The 18671-nt window shown below is 42.4% G+C and overlaps 1 protein-coding gene across 2 annotated transcripts in view; it reads left to right on the top strand.

Moving 5' to 3' along the window:
* Window positions 1–3875: 3875 nt before the first annotated feature.
* The window catches only part of TNFAIP8L3 (TNF alpha induced protein 8 like 3), a 41290-nt gene continuing 26494 nt past the window's right edge, over window positions 3876–18671 (top strand). Inside the window, exons 1-2 of one of the 2 annotated variants that reach the window (XM_071755206.1) lie at window positions 4134–4205; window positions 6797–6954. Coding sequence is in view for 1 of the 2 variants with exons in the window: in XM_071755205.1 (XP_071611306.1) it covers window positions 3956–4205 (250 nt within the window). In the remaining variant the exon portion in view is untranslated. Of the gene's footprint in view, window positions 4206–6796; window positions 6955–18671 lie in introns of both variants that reach the window. The other variant, XM_071755205.1, reaches the window with a different exon arrangement.

Below are 18671 nucleotides of genomic sequence, written 5' to 3'. Positions count from 1 at the left end.
TAAAATCTGCTACAGTACATTTCATGAATATGAAATGGAGATGGGAGTATAGGGGAGATGCTTTGCTTTTTAATACATTCAGTAGCAATGGTGCTTGGATATGAAAGATATAACATTATAAACTACATAGCAAAATATTAGAAACAGTACATCCTAGGGCAGACCTTATTTAAATAGACCTTATTTAACTAGTTTTAAGAAATTCTTTGTCAGAAAAAACCCTATAATCTTACATTTTACACTTAGAACCTAAAAGATTGAATCCTATCTATATGTCCTTACAGTCTAAAACAGACAAATCAAGCACAAAGATGGCAGTGCAGAAGGTGTTGTGTTCAATTTAGTAGTCAAAAGAAAGGAGAGACTGCTTCCTGGGATAGGTTTTAAGGCTCAGTTTGAAGAAAGCTTGAGTAGCAAAGCAGAGAGGCAGCTTCTCAATCTTTTCTTTAGCAGAAATGGATAACCTAGCAGCTCAGGTATGGATCAAGGGACACAGATGAAAGTCTGTGCTTCACATTTGACTTTAAATCAACTTCTTTTCCCTCTGTCTGGTAGAGAGAAATACTATAAAACTTATTTCATAGTAGTTGTGTACTAGACATATGATAGCTGGGCTACTCAAGTGTTTATAAAGCAACAAAACTGTATTTGTGTGACCATACAAGTGCAATTTGCAGATAGAACAATGAGAGAGTGTAAATCCTAAAAGCTCTCATGGGCAAACCTCCAGCACTCAGATACAATGAGTGGGCAGAGGAGGATTTCAGATAACTTCCATATGGAATAAAGATCAAGACCAGATGCAGCTGAAATGTGAATGGAGGAGCCATACAGCAAGGTAGCAACTCCAGACATCATCCTATAGCTGGGAATACATGCAACACATGGGGCAGCTCCAGTGGCTGTTGTCAGTCCCACTGCTGGCAAGTCCTATCTGTAGAGATTTGCAAGCAAATGTATTAACTGAGCCTTGAGAAAAACCATTCCAGTTTCTAAGCATCCCAACAATTTTTAGGTCTACCCCAGTGATAAAGGAACAGTCAGAGCTCCAGTCACAGAGCTTTGGCTTGTAACAATGAATATGTGGTTGCACTATTTGTACCAAATGCAAAAAATAAGGCAGTCATTAAATGTCAACTTCCACCATGTGGAGTTTCACTTAACATGCATCCAGCTACTACACATATAGCTGTTAATAAACCTTTTGTGCTTTCCTCTGCAGCAGTACTGTAATGAATGGAAACTATGAAATTCTGAGCTCTAAGCATTTGGGATTTTCCAGGTCACATGTTAAACCAAGTGCTGGACTCTGCCGGGGAGAGAGCATTAAGAAGGGAAAAAACCTGAATTCTAACCATATGTTTTGAAATTAAACAATATGTTCATTCTGCTACAGCTAAAAATTTTAATGACTGATTTACAGTTACCAGCAATAAAGAAGAAAAGTAATCTGGAAACTGCTTTTACTGTGGAATAGAGAGTAATTACAACATAGTAATGAGAAAGCCTACTGTATATATCACAAGCCTGATGCAATATGATATTGATTAAGTTATACCATTTCCATCACATTTATTAGTGTAGTTATACAAGGATAAAAAAACCTGACAAGAATTACAATAAGTATGATTCAGTTTTCGTTTTAACTATTCCATACCAAGACTTTTGTCTTTCAAAGGATCATGAGAAATAATCTGTCCTTTTACCAACTGAACTATGATCAGTGGCAAAGAAATCTGACTGTTCAGTGTTTAACATTTCACTGCAATTATAGCATGGGTTATGCACTCAGAAACAAAAGTCCACCCAGAAAATAGGGTAAGGCCAGTGCCTGGAACACCTTGGAAGCACAGACACAGCTGCAGCAGAGCAGCCCATGACACAACCCAGAATGGCTGTCCCAGGCATCCCCTTTTGCTGCTAGGGGAGCAGAAAGGGCTCCACTATACATGTCCCAAAACCCCCAGCATTCTGGGTTTGCTTACCTTATTACTGTGATTGCCACTACAAAGTCAGAATTGCCCAGGCTAGAGATTCAAGCTATTAAAGACAGTTCAGAAAATAATTAATTGCACTCAAACAGAAACTTTTTTTTCCTACTAGATTCAAACTGCGATAATCTTAACTGGGGAGGGTTTTTAGGTTGCATTTATGCTGGTAGAAAGTAAACAAAACAGGACAAAGAGGCAAAAACCTCTCCAGCTCTCAGGTTCTGTTCTAGGTTTGTTATGGGGGATTATTTTACTGATTTAGTCTTGGCATTTTTCTCTTGCTACACTGTTTATACCATGCTTGCAGATTTCCCACATTTGTTAAACTGCAACCTGTGTACATGCATTCAGATTTCACATTGGCTCCTCACAATAGAATCATAGAATCACTTTAATTTAGGTTTTTTTCTATATATGATACTAATGCACAAGGTTAAAATAATCAGTATTTGAATGTCACTTCAATTTAATGAAAGCAATTACAAACAACAGTCCAAATTTCTTCCCATGAAAAAATAAAAAAACAACTGTGTTAACACTACAGGCCCAGGGTATGGCAGTAACATGTCAAATGCTTGACACCAAACTTTTCACTCCAGAGGTTTAAGAATTTTGTCTCTGAATTCAACATACAAATTCCCAAGGCCAGAAAGTTTGAGGTTTTCTATTTCTTTAGGCTCAACGTGATTTGAAGGCAGAGGAGTGTGCTAGGATTTACCCTAAAACATCAGGCAAACTCTGGCTTCCTTTTTACTATTGCAGTTCTTGTTCTCAGCACCACGCAGGATAAGCCACCACTGGAAAGAACTTGACAGGGTCCTTTGAGTTTAATAAGAACCCTCATTTAAAAAAAAATAAAAACAAAAAATTTTCAGTGTACACTAACAGAGAAAGTCTTCATGTTCATGAAGACCATTTGCTACGTCTGGTGATGGTAACTTCACATATGCAGCTCCACTGCTTTCTGCAGCAATGTGAGGATCTGCCTGGCTTTAGGGGAAAGAGTTTCACAGTAAAGAGGTATCTGTGGGCTAACAGGCATAAAGGTCTGGTTGGTGAGTGCAGTAATCTGCAGGGAAGTCCTTTCAAGGCACCTGACTGGCTTTTAGGATGTGACACGTCAATGGATCAGATAGATCTATGAGGTCTATTTTATGGTGACATTTGACATGGTTCCCTATTAGAAAAGTATTCTCGCTCCTGCTTTCCTGGGGGTTTTGTGCAACAATTAAAGTGATCTCCTGACTTGCAGCAGAAAGCATAGGAGTAAAAGCACAGTAGAGATCTACCTAACCTCACCACAGCTGAACAAACGGCCTCAGCCAGCTGAATGGCTCAGCACTGTAGAACACCAAGTCTGCAGAGTTCAAGCTGTAAGTGTTCATATTCAGAGTACAAAAGATTCTTCTAACATTTACCAAATATTGCACTGCCTCCACAAGTCTGCAAACAGCAGGCAAGCAGGCAGCAGAAATTCAGTCCTTCAGTAATCATCACGGCAGTCGTATTCTACACCAACTGAGCCGTGTGGGCCTCCCCTCTTCTAAGGGCTCAGTGTTGAGGAAACTGATCATTAAGGAGAGGGAGATGGTGGCAAGTGACAAAGCGACGACTCGAGGTCAGGAGAGATGCGCACAAGAAGGAAAAACTTAAGTAAACCCGAGACACGATAGCAGCCGATGTAAAGGACTGACGATTTGGTCCTTTTTGCTCTTAAGCTGTGCCTCAGGAGGGACCTCGAGCCCTCCGCGGACCGAAGGTGCCACAGCTGCCCCCAGACACCCCCGACGAACAAGCTCCCCGCAGCGGCTCCCAGCGGAGGCCGCGGCCGAACCGGGGCGGTGCCGGCGGCTACGAGACGAACTTGTGCCACGGGCTGGGGGCAGGAGCCGCTTCCCCGCCGCGCCCCCGCTCCCTCCTCCCCTCTCCGGATCCCGCCCGTCCCCGCTCCTCCCGTGCAGCCAATGGCACTCAGCGAGGTGGCTGCATGTGGTGGCGCGGACCCAGCGCCCGGGCTGGAAGGAGAGGAGGAGGCAGCAGGCTCTGCTCGCTCCGGTCTCCCGATCCCCGGTTCCGGGCACTCCTCCTGCCAGCGGCAGCCTGACACTCGCTGCCCGCCCAGAGCTGCCCCTCGGTCCCTCTTCCCCGCCGGTACCTGCAGCATGGACTCGGACTCCGGGGAGCTCAGCGAAGGCGAGCTGGTCTTACCCGCAGGTAAGGGGGTGCTGCCTGACGGACCGGTACCGCCCGGTTTCGGCGATGGGGCTGGGGGCGATGGCGAGGAGGAAAGAAGGAAGGAACGGGTCTCCCCTCGACGCCCCCGGGGCAGCTCCGGGTTCGGCGCTGAGGAGAGGAGACTACAGCCCCGCGAGCCCCGCGATGAGGCGGCCCGGGCGCGAGCCCCCCCGACCCGCAGGCGGTTCCGAGCGGCAGCCGGTTCCGAGCGGCCAGCGGTGCCTCTGGCGGCTGCCGGGACCGGCGCCCCGCGGGAGCAGAGGAGGGGTGCGGGCCAGCCCCGCGGTTCGCTTTTCCTCGGGATCGGGTCTGGGAAAAGAACCGCTCTGGAGAGTTGGGTCCAACCCTGACGTGCCAGGCGGTCCATGAGCAGTTTTGGCGTGAATCTGCTGCATTGTGCTTTATGTCCAGAGGCTGCGAAGTTCCTGGGGTTTGGTCAGGGGTGGCTTCGCTGTCGCTCCAGGAGCGGAGCGGCCAAGCCCGTGTTTCAGAGGGGAGGCTCCCGCTCCGCGGGCGGCTGCGGGGCCCCGGGGCCGCTGGGCTTTTGTTTTCAAGTCCTAACTTGTCACCAAAACCAGAAAAATGCTGCTAACTCCTGCAGCCCGCATAGTTCCCAGATGAGACAGACGAAACAAAACGATTAAAAATCCCTTGCCAAATCTCCACACTCCTGTGTCCCACACGAACCAAACCATCAGTGTTGTGCCGCAGTCCAAGGCTGTCCCTGCACAGGCAGTAAACGGGTTCAGTAAACCGGTGCTAAATCCACCATGCATCAAGGTAGGCTTGGTCTGCCAGCACAGCGTGTGTCCCAGTGCTGCTCCGCAGAGAACTGGTGTCTGCTCAAGGCCATCGCTCCCCCTTCCCCTTCCCCATCTCTGCGTTTCCAACTCTTCTTCAGTCGCTGGTGTCACCCTGCCACCAGGAGAGCAGCCTGCAGTGCTACCACACACACGGTGGCACATGGCAGAAGCTGAGCTGTTACAGACATTTAAGTGCAGAAGGGACCACTTTTACCTGGAAGTCCCAGGCACCTTCTCTGGAGCCATTTGACATCAGACAAGTAAGCACAACTGGTACAATGTAAAAGGAATGTCTGATATTGTTGTAGGGATCATAATAAATGCAAATAGAAAGCTACAGTGTTACATCACGAGATTATATTTGAGAAAAATATTTTCACTATGATCTGTCCACTTTAGACATAGCCTTTTTCCCAGCTGGCACCTCCCCCTCTATCCCACAAAAAGAAAGTTTTCAATACTAAAAAAAGATTAACTGCAACAGGGAAAAAAAAAATCCAGGCATTTTGTGATTTTAACTGTCCTATTAATATAGCAGTGATAAACACTGGTAGGAGGTCATGAAAGATGTTATCTTGTCAAGTCCCCCAGCAGAGCAGGATTTTACAGCACAGCCTTAAATCCAATCCACTTTTAAATATCAGGGGTATTTACTTTTGATATCTTGCTTTGTATTTTCTTACTTGAGATCTAGAGAATTATTAAGAGCAACAACAGGTCATTCAGCTCCTTACATTCTCTGGATCCATTAGGCTGAACTTACAAGCAAAGACCACCAACAGCTGTTATATTTTTCATCCAAATATTCAAAGCAGTGCATGAAGAGCAAGACACAAATACTACACTTATAGATAAGTTACTGTAATATAGCTCCTGCCAGCAACTCACTGCTGTTCTGAATAGGCTTTTCTTTTAAACAAATTAGAAATATCTATGCTTAGAGATTGCCATAAGTGCTTTTTATGTCACCAGTTGTTAGTTGCCAAGAGTTGTTCATCATTCTCATCTCCTCTTTTCTGTTCCTTCTTTGTACTATCTGAGAGAGGAAAAATCTGGTATTATAACCATACATGGCAGATGCCTAAGCAGTAGAAAAAAATTGGAATAAAGTGAAAACTTGGTGTTTTTTCTTAACTGGTTGCAATCATCTTGTCTGCATTAAAGAATTACTTGTTGTTTGTATCCCCCATCCTCTTCTGAAAAATACATTTCTGCTAGATGTCATCTGGCCTTTTTTCTGTACTCTGCCATATGCAGAGTGCAGTATCTCTCTGTATGTGGGTGTTCAGTAGTCGTGCTGTCACTCACTGGTGCAGGCACAGAAGCTGAGGGGTTATGGTGTGGGATTCAGTCACCACCTTGTACAGGGAGGTGCCACACTCCACAGATCCCAGTGACCAGGGGAATCCTGCCAGAATTTTATAGGGCAATCAGAGTGCTTCAGAGAAGTATTTGGCATAAAGTCCTGGTAATGGTCTGATTTTGGCCACTGTTTTTACAACAGCTAGGATTTCATACTGGAAATACAAACTTGGATCTTTAGCTTACTCCCTTCATTACCAGTCCAAGTTTGTGAAGAAATTACTTTTGCTTACACAGTTAAAACTCCTTGTAGCCATTTCCCACTCCTAAGCTTGTCTTGTTTGTTCAAGTCCAGCTTTATCACTAGGGCTTCATGATGCCAATGCAATACAGGTGTTTAAAAACACATTCCATTCAAGGGGTTGTAGTTCTGCAATACTTATTCAGCCTTTTGCTCTGTCCCAGTGAAACAGCACCCCTGCCACCTCCGTGGGACTAGAGGCTACCTCCTGCATCCCCACCATCTGCCACACACCCTTGGCTTCCAAGAGGCAGCTGGAGCATTGCTCTTGAGATCCCAGCAGTGTCATTTCCTTCAATAGTCCACTTAAAGCTGAGTCTCTGTGAGTAGTGTAAGATACTGCTGAACTTGGGAAGAAAACCCAAAAACCAAAACCAACCATACAACACCAATACAAAGCACCAAACCTCTGCACACCAGAACATCCAGTTCCATGGCTCAGGCTTTCACCAGTCTCCTCACACCTATCTGTTACTACTACACAGTCTAGTTGTCTAATAGCCAAAAAAAAAAAAAAAAAAAAAAACAAAAAACCAAGTTACTCCCAAGACAAATCCCCATTACAAGCATTAAATGGGTCTTCTGAAAAAAATGTGTATGGTAATACAAGAGAAAAAGGTTACATGTTTACTCGAGTGAAATTTGAGTTTCACTGTGCATGCAACTAGTCCCATTTATTTTCTTGTCCTTCAGATAAGCTTTTGAGAACTCAACAGGAAATCCTAGAATAGAACATTGTTCTTATCTTTAATGTCCACCTATTGAGAGGTTGGTTTGTAAAAAAAAAAAAAACCAAACTTGAATAGAGCAATGCACTACTTTTTTCCCAGGTCTTTCACTGGCAGCCTACCACATCAAAGTGTGCTCCTCTGGGCCATCTTTCAGAATAACATTTCACAAAAATCCAGGTCACCTCCAACAGCAATGATCTTGCAGTGGATTTGGAGATTCTACATGTAAGAAGGTGGTAGACTTTCATTTGGTGTGTCTTGTCCTTGACTGAAATAGGCAGGAATTTGGCCATTTAGCTTTTCATGTGATACAGATTTAAGCCTTGCTACAAAGAAGTCAGAACACAGTTTTCCATGTTTCTTTCCAAATGAACCTTACACTATTAATATATGACCACTAGGATCTAAGCTGCCTGTACAGTCTTAGAAATAATTCAGATTATTTTTATGAAGCTTAACATACCCTCTAGAGTTTCTGGTCCCTTTTCTGGCTTTCCTCCCACTAAAGTCAAAAGACATTTGGCCTAGGAAAGAGAGCAGCTTGCACTTCAATTAGAGCTCTAAACTGTTGACAGGTGGGGCTTTGTTTTCTTTTTGAAACATCCATGCTACAGAGCCCATCACTTTGTATGAAGCCAGGGAGAAAAACTGGACACACTTTACTTCCAGGCTTACATCCATAAAGGCAGTGGGAATCTTCAGTAGGGCCAAGATCTTCCCCTGCAACTCCTGGCACAAAAATATTGATGCATTTTAAATTATTTGATAAAGTAACTGAATGCCACACTGGGCTATATGCTTAGTAAAACCAACAGATTTACACATTATGTACTGTTGTAAAATAGCTCCAACAGATGTGAAGATTTTTTCTGGGGCAGAAATATTATTTGATTTGCAATGCTTAGCAAATAATTTTTTCTGCAAACTATTTGTCATGCTATAGGAACTGCCTGTACTGCAGTGAAATTCATCTTTTAAGCCTGTTACATATTCTGATCACTGTTTTACACAGTGAAATGCCATTCAAGTGCTAATATATTCTTGTAAATATAAAATTAATTTGAAAGTGTACTCTAGATATTTAGCACTTAATTACAAGGCATCAGTAACATGCTTATGTGATATAAAGTGCAAGTAGGCATTTTATAATTCTCTTTGCAGTATCACACTGGTAATTTGAACACTGTTTATCACAACAAAAGGTATACTTTGCCCCAGGGAATTTTTGTGATTTTAAACAGAGAAGGTTGTTGTTTAACGAAGTTGTTGCCATTTTATGTAAAAAGGTCCAAATCAGATATGCAGATATTTATTCAACTTCAGGCAAGCCAGCAGAAGTGAGAGAAAACAGCATGTTTTAAGTATAGAAGCTAGGAAAAAAACAACAACCAAACAACCAAAAAACCCTATTGAGCAGAAGGTGCAAACTGTACTGGGTGTTTCTGTAATGAAATGCTTTCTCACACCCATGTAATAAAGGGCTGTTCCTTCCTTTCTGCCAGAAAGCAAAGGAAAAACAAAGCTAGGTGAAAATTAGATGGACAGATGATGGACACGAAGTAGCACATCGTGGGATCCCATAGTCTGAATCCCTTACAGGGTTTTTTGGGCTGCAAGCTGAGGCAAGCACGTGTCCAAGCTTCCCTGCCAAGACAGAGCAGGCAAGGGAAACTTCAGGAGGAGGAGGCAGCATCTGCCTGGAAAAGCAGGAGCTGATCTCTGCTGTGGCCTCCAGGAAACACCTGGGCTGCTATTCACATGCAGACCCCTCTTTAGCACAGTGACTGTCAGATTGGGAACCTTGTCCAACTGGAAAAATAAAAAAAAAAGGGGAAAAGGAAAAAGCAAGGACTTTAAAAGGCAATATCTCTAATTGTAGTCATGATAGTAAAGACTGTAAGCAATCCCACATTTTGTCAAGTGGAACAGACAACATGGACAAGCAGAACTCACAGTTTAGTTGAACAGGTAGCTTGTTGAGTCTTCTGCTCTTTCTGAAGCACTGGATTAAAGCCCAAGCTTACCTGCCTGTGCAACAGCAACATTTGTGGATGAGACTGCTAATAGTGTATGAGGCAACATTTCAGTAGCTTTGACAATTTCTTTCTACTTGGAGAGAATAGCATATGAACACACATGGCATCAGAAGGACTCATCATGATAGATGATTTTCTTCTCTTTGAAGAAAAATCTTTTATCCTTTCTTCTTATCTACACAAAAGACTTAAATAGTCATGGTAGGAACAGCAGGTCACCTGTTTTGTTGGTAATGGAAGAACAAAGCTATAAACCCCAGCGAAAAAGGAAAACAGTAGCCCAGCTGGATGAGGTCATACTCCAGAAGACCTGGCCTGCCTGAGAACCCTTTATTTGCACCTTGCCCTGGGGCTGACAGACCTCCCCCCAGGCAGAAGTAAAGTAGGAGAACCCTGTTGCTTTCTACAAGTGCTCACTATCTTCTCTAGTAAACTAAGCAGGACCTGGCTGCAAGCCCAAGCAGTGGTACCCAAACCTCTAAACTGTTTATCTATTAATATACTTCCTTACACTCTTTCAGCTCATGCCAGACGGCCTCCCACAAAATGTCCTGGCATGAGACAGAGGACAACAGTGGCCAGTATGAACAAAACAACATTTGGAGTGTGGGAAAGAATTCAGTTTGCATTCAGATGGCAGCACAGTGCATGTACGACAGGTTCTGTCCCAGTTTAGCTGCAGACACAGAGCCTGTGGTCAGAGATTTCCAGTCACCATGACTGGTGGTGCAGAGCTCCCAGCTGTCCAGGCTGCTGGACCCGTGGGGACTTCTGTCAGGGCAGCTGCCTTGGGCCAAGATGTGGGGTTGGAGCCTTGCCCAATTTAGAGTGTTGTTTGCTGTTTATCTGCAGAAATCTCTCTGCCACTTAGGTTATGGGAGGGTGCCCAGGCTGACAAGCCTAGTGGGAGGGGATTCCTGCAAAGCTGAGAGTAACTTCTTGCAAGAATTACACCCTGATACCCAAAACTCAGGCTTCTTGAGCCAAGCTAACCTCACACTGCCTGGTAGCAAGTGACTTTTCTGCTCCTTAAGGAAGCCATCCTTAATGAAAAAGGCTGAGAAAGAGCAAAAGTTACTTTGCTGTCCTTTCCAGGGGTCACTGACCCCTCCTTGGGAAGGATTCTGTTTTAAATTAAAAACAGTTTAAATTAAAATTAGCTTTATCAGTTGGTAATGTCTACAGAGGAACAGAGTGACCAGGCTTTCTGGGCACATACAGGTTTGGGCTGACATTTATTGATATAACAACAGAAAAAAAAAGAGCAGGATTATTCCTATCTACACGAAACACACTTCACCATGAAGATCTTCCCTTTTGTCTTCTCCCTGGTGCTAGTTTAATATGAAATTTTTCTGAAACACAAATACTAAAAATTAGCAGAACACCTCACTACCACCAATGAGTGGTGGCATTAACTGCTTATCCAAACAGTTTGTATTGGAGAAAAGCTACATTTTCTCTCTTTGAAGAAATGTATTAACACTATTATTGTGTCACCATTTCCTTTCCAAATAGTTTTGTTTACTTTTACAACAAATTGTTTACATGGTCAAATCACTGACAGATGCAGATCAAACAAATACAAGTTTCTTGAACTTTTGAAAGTGAGGTGTTTGAGATGTGGTTTGTTTTTTTGATTTTCCAGTTAAGATAATGATTATTGAGATTATTTTTCAAAAAACCAACACAAAACATCTGTGCCATACAATGTCATGCCAGGCAAATGTCTGTGGTTTTGTTTACTTGAATGTAATTTTAACTTTGTGTATTCGTGAATCATTTCCCCTTCACTTCCAGAAGTCAGAGGGAAGGAGATTAAAGATGTCAAGGGTGACCTTCATGGTCACTTCAAAGCAAATTATAGTTGGTGCCTCACGACTTTGATACATTATTTTTGCACCTACTGCTAAACATTTCTCCTAACAGTGGAGATCATTAATGACATAACAAGCATAATCATTATGATGCTCAGACACTGGATTTTTTTTAGAAATTTATTAAAAAAAAAAAATATCAGTGAGGAAAAATGTTGGAGTACAGATTTAGGAATGGGATAAAAAGTCTAAGCCTAAGCATGTGAAGACTTCCACAAGCTTTGCAGAATGCCAGTATGCCCCATTCTTACCTACTTGGCCTAAGTAAATTTATATTTACCAGGCTGTACATAAATAAAAGAGGAGGTTTTTGTTCAGAGACCTCATTTCTATGAGAAACCAACTTCTAGCACATAAATCTACCCTGAACTCAGCTATGAGGGTCAGGCTCCTCTCTTACCTGTCTTTAAGTGTCAGTTTCTCTATCAGTTGTTAAAGGTATGTATCATATCATCCTGCATAAGGAAAGACAAAACACTTGGCATCCTTGGGCACCTGTGGCTGAGGTTTTGTTCTTGCTTCTACCCCTGCCCTCCCCTCAACAGAAAGAGCAAAACCACACCACACAGCCACCCAATATATTCGTTGAGTTGTTAAGCAGTTGGTATCTCTCTAGCCTCCAGGCCACAACACCTCCTGTAGTTTTTGCCTGGTTGGTATCATTCAAGGGGAAGTTGTGCCAATTTTACTCAGTGTTAGGTGTTTAGAAGCAGAGTTAAGAATAGCCAGAAAATAGCCACTTTCAATGTTATGTTGCTACATGTAACAGCTTGTACTGGTAAAAATGGATGTTTTTGACTACATCAAGAACAGTGAGTGGGACTGCAGCATGGGAAGACATGCACAGACACCTCATCCTTGGCAAACAGGCCCAGAACACTCAGTGTGCTGTGACAGGCAGAAGGCAAGGAAGGTCAAAAGCACCCCTGCACCCTCCCTTTGACTGCCACGTGCTACCTAAGAGTCAAAAGCCCTCTGCAGGAATGCAGATGCTAAGATTGTGGCTGTTCTTCATGTTCTAACCTCTCAATATTTGCTTTTTTCTTTTTCCACTCATCCTCACCTTTTACACTGATAATTTGTTTGTGCCTTGTCTCCAGATACCTACATCTTTCTAGTATATAACTGATCTCATTTCCCCTGTGCCTTGACCAATATTCTGGTCTTTTGCAAGTCTCAGTTCTTACAGTATTGATCTGATTTCTCATCCTTAATTCTTTTCTTCTCAAATACTCTTGGGTTTATTATTTCTGCCACTATGAAAGGAAGTGAGAGCTGTCAGGTTTTATTTAATCAAGGGAGAACTGATGGCAGTAAGATACTTGTCTCCTCTTTGAAATTAGAGATATCAAACAGATTTGCTTTACCCAACCAACCTGCCTCATCAGGCAAGCAAACAATACAAGTGGGCTTGCAAATTAGCTCTGAGTCATCTTGATTGGTACAGCACCCAGAGAACAGGAAAGTTAATTTGATCTTGAAACACTGAAACAGGTAGAGGTAATATTGAGGACACAATAGCATCTCTACACAGACAACAACATTGTCCATTGTGTTCTAGAAAACATTCCTGAACACTTACTTTGGGAAACAGTTTCTCATCACCTCCATAGGGTCAAGTCACTGGGTTTGAATAGCAGATCCAGAGGAGAATTGCATTTCTCTACAGACACAGCAGCCTGTGGCTGTCACTGGTCAGATGGGGTCAGAGGAGGACACTGCTGTCTAATGACATAGCTTAATTACAAGGAATAAAGAAACACAGAGTCTTGCCCTTTTGCAGAGCATTGTGATGAAGCACAGCTTGCAGATCTCCCCCACCCAAGTTTACTGATCTATTTTCTTAAAAGTTATAAGAATTTTTAATGAAAAGATAAGGCAATTCACAGAGGTTACCTCTAGAAAAGAAGTGCATGTTTTAGTCAGCTGTGAAGAGAATCATAGAATCAGATGTGTTGGAAAGGACCTCTGAGAACGTCAAGTCCAACCCTTGATCCACTCCCACCGTGGTTACCAGACCATGGCACTGAGTGCCACATCCAGGCTCTTCTTAAAAACCTCCAGGGACAAAGAAGCAAGAAATGCTTCTATAAACTAAACTTATCTTTGCTAAGAACAATAATGCCTCTGTCAACGAGACAGGGATGACAGCACTCAAACAAATCAAGGGAGGCTTTAGGGAGAAGCCTTGAAGCCAGGGAAATGCTAAGATGGAGCAGACTCATCTTAACACCAATACAATGCCTGCATCCCCCTTCCTGCTCTACCACTGACCTGGCTGAGCTCCAACTCAAATGAGAGCCAAGCCTGCCCATTGCAGGGCCAGCAGCCCCCCTGATGCCTAGGGTTTCATCTTCCATCACCACAGTGGCTAGAAACAGGGTTCCCATTTTCCACCACTGCATCAGTCCATCTCAGTAACCCTAACTGCCAGACCCACCTCGTTTTCTCTGCAGCAGCAACATCGTGTGCAATCTGTCAGAACAGAGGAGAACACACGGTCCTGCCCAGCAGAGAGGGAGAGCCCAGCTCTGCCCTGGTGCAGCCTTTCCCCACCTGCATGGTGCAGTGGGGCAGTAGAGACATCCTCACATTACACATGCCATGATTTTGCAGCCAGGACATCTGTGGAATTTTCAGATTCCCAGGAGCTGTGGCTACTCTTGCCACGTGCAGACGATGAGCAGCAATTGCTCTTGCACTACTTAGACCTCTGGGTATTTAGGACTTCTCCAGGAAAAGGCTGCCTCAGCAAGGCCAGCAAAAGTGATGTGTAGAAAGAGAATTGAATCCAGGGTCATAGGGGGGGGGAACATTTTTCACTGTTTTACATATTCTCATAGAAGAGAATTTAATTTCCTGAAAGTTACTGCAGTCAGTGACAAGGAGGTAGAAAGGTGAGTGTGAAACCTCTGGCTGTGCACTGAAAGTATGGCCAGACATACTAAACAACTAATGCAGGCAACCACAGGCTGCAAGACTTTTTTTTATTTATTATTATTATATACTCATTACTGAAACAGCTTATCTTTGTAGAGCTCCTTTTCCCTCATAACCACATTTAATGGAAATTCAGATGGCGTGCATGTCATTATGTTAAACAACTAATTCTGGAATACTGTGTTTCTTTCCTTCCTTCTACAGACATTAAATCAGTAGTTATGCTTCTTAATAGGAATTACAATTTTGGGACAGTTGATGCCTATCCTTATTCACTTCATCACTGACTAAAATACAAATTATGCCTGATCTACAAGTCATGTTATTAAAGAAACAGAAAAATAAGTATTTAGCTTGCTTTTAAAGCAATGTGTCTTCTTCACCATGACAAAGGGATAAAAATACACATGACATCATAAAACTCATAGCAGTTTTGCTGCTGAAAGTTTTACAGCTACCTACTTGGCTTCATTTGGTTTGAAACTGGCCTTGGTCTAGCATTTTTTTGGGCTCAGAACAAATTTTTTTATACAAACAGCATATGATAGACTATAACTAAGCTTCTTTTTTATACATATGAAGACAAAAATAGATTTCCTTAAGTAAGGAAACACTATATATAGAAGAAAGCTAAATACTTTCAAGTCATGAGCTCCAGCAGGTTGACATCATCCCCAGAGAGGCAGAAATACAAACATAAAAGCAGCTTCCTTTGCAAGAATCCTCAGAGCACCAGAAGCAGCTTAGGAAGTAAAGAGATGAGTGCTCTGCAGAACACAAGTCATTACCTTGTTGGTTCACATTTTTCACTCTAATAATGGTCATGCCCTGGTAGCATGAGAACACCTGGAGGAGAGCACACACCTCAGTAGGTGTGACTGTGAAGTTTTAAGTATTTTCAACAAATATCAGTGACCCATAGGTGTAGGCTCTGCAAGTCTTGAGTGGAATAAGATCTGAGGAAGAAAATAATGTTACATGGCATTTTTGTGCCATGAAAATTGCAGACTATTATTTGGGATAAATCAGTCTTCTGCCCATAGTTGTCCCTGGAGCACACAATGCCTGGGAAGCTGCCTCCATAAGGAGAGCTGCACACAATGCTCTGCTATGCTGGAAAAATATCTGCATCTTGACCTTTTGCAGCTCCTTCCCAAGCCCTGAGAGAACACCTGGCTTGTGCCAGGAGCTGGGGTAGGTTCTCTTTTTGGAGATTTTCTATTCTGTTTTTAGCAGATCCACACAAAAAATTAATCACACGTGCAGACACAAAAACAGTATTTAAAATTATTTTCACTTGGGATAATATATACACACACACATTTCCTGATGGTAAGAGGCAAACAGAGGCTAGCTTGCCTAAAAAAATAATTTACCAGTGAAATAGCAAATAAAAATTAATCTCAGGATGCTACTACCTAAGTCAGTGAAAGCCAGGTGACCAGTTCTGCAGGAGCAGAGTTACCCACACAGATGGCTACAGGAAAGGATATCCCCAGCTGTGCTATGCTGCAACAGAAGGAATGCTGCTTTGGGATTTGGGTAACTCAGGGTTGTTCTAAAGGTATACCTAGGGATAGACTTGGGTATGGCAGTACTTCCCAAACTTCACCATGTTTCCACATAATCATTTAGAAGAAGATGAAAACCACCCAAGTATGGTTTTCCAAGCTTTTTGTATTCTTTTCAGGTTTTTCTTCATTAAAAAGCAGTGGCAGGATTCCTTTCTTCACTTGCCATTTCAGTAGATGTGTGTACTAGTAATGGGGCTCACATGAAGCCTGGACTTCCATATTCATTGATGGACAAAAGTCATCTGTTCTTTATAGAGCTTTTAGAAGAAACTCTGCCACTTTAGACTTCTGTTAAGTAAGACCTCCCTGAATTGCAAAGCAAAGGAATTTAAACTTAAGGGCATTATAAAGATACCAGTCTAATTTTTTTGTACAACCTCTCATGTGATACCCTCTCAAAATCTGATGGGTGAAGTACAGGCCTGGACTGACAGCAGGGGCTTAATCACAGCCTTAAGCAACTATTTCAGTTGTGTCTATTTCTCCTCCCATTTCTGGTCTGCTCTGTCTGCTTACATTTACTATTTTTGGCTCAGGAATGTATTATAGGCTTGTGCACTAAGGATGCTAAAATGTTTTTGGCTTTTTTTATCAAAAGTTAATAAATACAATAGCAATGTAGTACATGGTCACTGCAGGTGTTGTTATAGATGTGAGAGAATTTCCATCCCTGAGGAAGAAACTGTGCTTCTGCAGTTAACCCATCTTAAATATGAAAGGCAAAAAGATACACATGCATTCAATATGGTCTTTCAGAAGTTTTCCATAAAAGACTGCAATTTCAGAACTAATTTATCTTAACCACGCTTGACTTTTTGTTCTATTAAAACAGATGACTGCAATTATTTTTTAATAATCAGTGCTGCTGCGTATCAGAGGAAAATAAAGGAACGTTGCAATCAGAAGTAGAAAATTCATGATTTTTAGCAATTCAACTAAAGAGAACTCATCCCCCAACCCAGTTTTTCCATTTGCTTCTGTCTAGCTCTCTGGCAAAGAAAGCATGCTTGGAATAAAAATAGAACCCACAGTTTGAAAATATCTGTTATTTCTTTATTTTTGCTTTTCCCTTTAATACATAAGCCCTCATCCCGAAATGAGGAAAGCCTTTCACCCAAAGAGAATTTATCAGAACAAAAGAAGAAGTTTGGCAGAATTAATGTTCTCATGATTGCTGGCATATATTCTGATACAAGTCTTTCAAAATATTGGGTGGGGTGAAATGGAAAGAGATCCTGATCCAAGTTACAGGACACTGGCTCTCTTCATGACTGTGATAAACACACCATGGCCTAAGACCACAATATCCCTAAGAAACCCACCAAGTGAAAAGTATTCCCCTCAGCACATAAAGTGATTCTATTCTCTTCATAACCCGAGTTTCAGTTCTTCCACATACAACAGTTTATGTGGATTTCACATCTATAACCCACCTACCCCATAATCTTCAAGAGCTTTCTTGCAGCCAAGGAATATGGACATTTTCTGATCCTGTCAAGATTTTTCTGCAGGAAGCTGGTTTTCTAAAGTGTGAATTTGTGCTTGAAAACCATCTGCCCTTTGTTGCTTCATCTCATGCAATGCCTTATTGGAAGGATTAAAAAAAATAATAATAAATCCCATTCTGAAGTGACAAGATCTGGTAACCTGACACTAAACCTCCAGTGCTAGAAAGCCAAATGAAACTTGGCCTGAAAACCAACAAACTCCCAAATCAGGTCCATCTGATGCACAGCCTGTCCTTAAAGGAGCTCTGGCAGTAATCTTGCCTGGAGAGACAGATTAAAAATTTACTGGTACACAGCTGATAACATTGTATTCCTTCTCTAGCATCTCAACATCAGTTTATTTAATCCAGCAGTCACTACAGGCCAATGTTTTACCCCCACACACACATAGTGGAAGTTTTCTGAAGCTTGCTAATGCACAGGGATCAATGCCTGCTTGGAGACACAACCACAGCACTTGGCTCATTTGCAGCCAGGGAGATTCAGGGTTTCATCAGGAAAATCTTTCTAACTATGGGAGTGGCAAGCATTGCATCAAGCTAGGAAGGGATGTTGGGCTTTAAGAATGGATTAGACAAGTATCTCTTCCAGCCTGGTAGCCTTATCTCAGAGAGAGGAATGGATTAGATGATTGATAAAAAGTTTGTTCTTTTAAACTTGTTTCTGTGACACTGAATCAGCACTCAGCAATTCAAAGCTCAGTTCAGCAATGGAAACAATTTCCTACACCCAACAAAATTGTCATCCTGACTTTGCTTTCCATGTGAGCAGGCAGAATGACCTTTGCCAAAAATCCATCCTCAACTCCATCTCATTTTCAACACTGATAGTCTTTTAGATACAAGCTCTAATTTTTCTAGTGTCATTACTTCAGTTCACATCCATTCAGGTATCCTAAGTAGCCCAGCAGCTTAACATTAAAGTTGCTGCCAGCAAGTGTGGTTTGGCTAGAGCTTCCAAGCCTTGGGTGTTTGTCACCTAGTGAAAAGTTTCAGGTGATTTTCAGCAAAACATTGGTGTCCAAAATGTAAATGTAGACAGCTCAGTCGCAGAGGTCATGAAAACACAGCTGAAAAAGTTAAAGAAAACCACCTGATTTTTGCCATTCCTCTTTCTCTGCAGCAAACTGATTGTGTTAAACCATGAGATCAGGATGCACCACTTGTATCTTATGCTGTCAGATCACATTTAAAATCCATCCTCATCTCCCTGCGTTCAACTCAGACTAATCCCTCCCAGCACCACCTGAGGCATTACTGATCCTGAATCACTGCAGCAGGCACTGCCCTCACCCCTTCCAGATTAATGCTCCTCCAGGAGCCAGGTGCAGCCACCTTCTGTGCCAGCTGGCTTTGAAAGCAAGAAAAAAAAAA

This window comes from Heliangelus exortis, chromosome 11 (genome assembly GCF_036169615.1).
Source record: "Heliangelus exortis chromosome 11, bHelExo1.hap1, whole genome shotgun sequence".
Lineage (NCBI taxonomy): Eukaryota > Metazoa > Chordata > Aves > Apodiformes > Trochilidae > Heliangelus > Heliangelus exortis.
The sequence above is the reverse complement of the archived record's forward strand: the minus strand, read 5'-3'. Positions and strand labels throughout refer to the sequence as shown.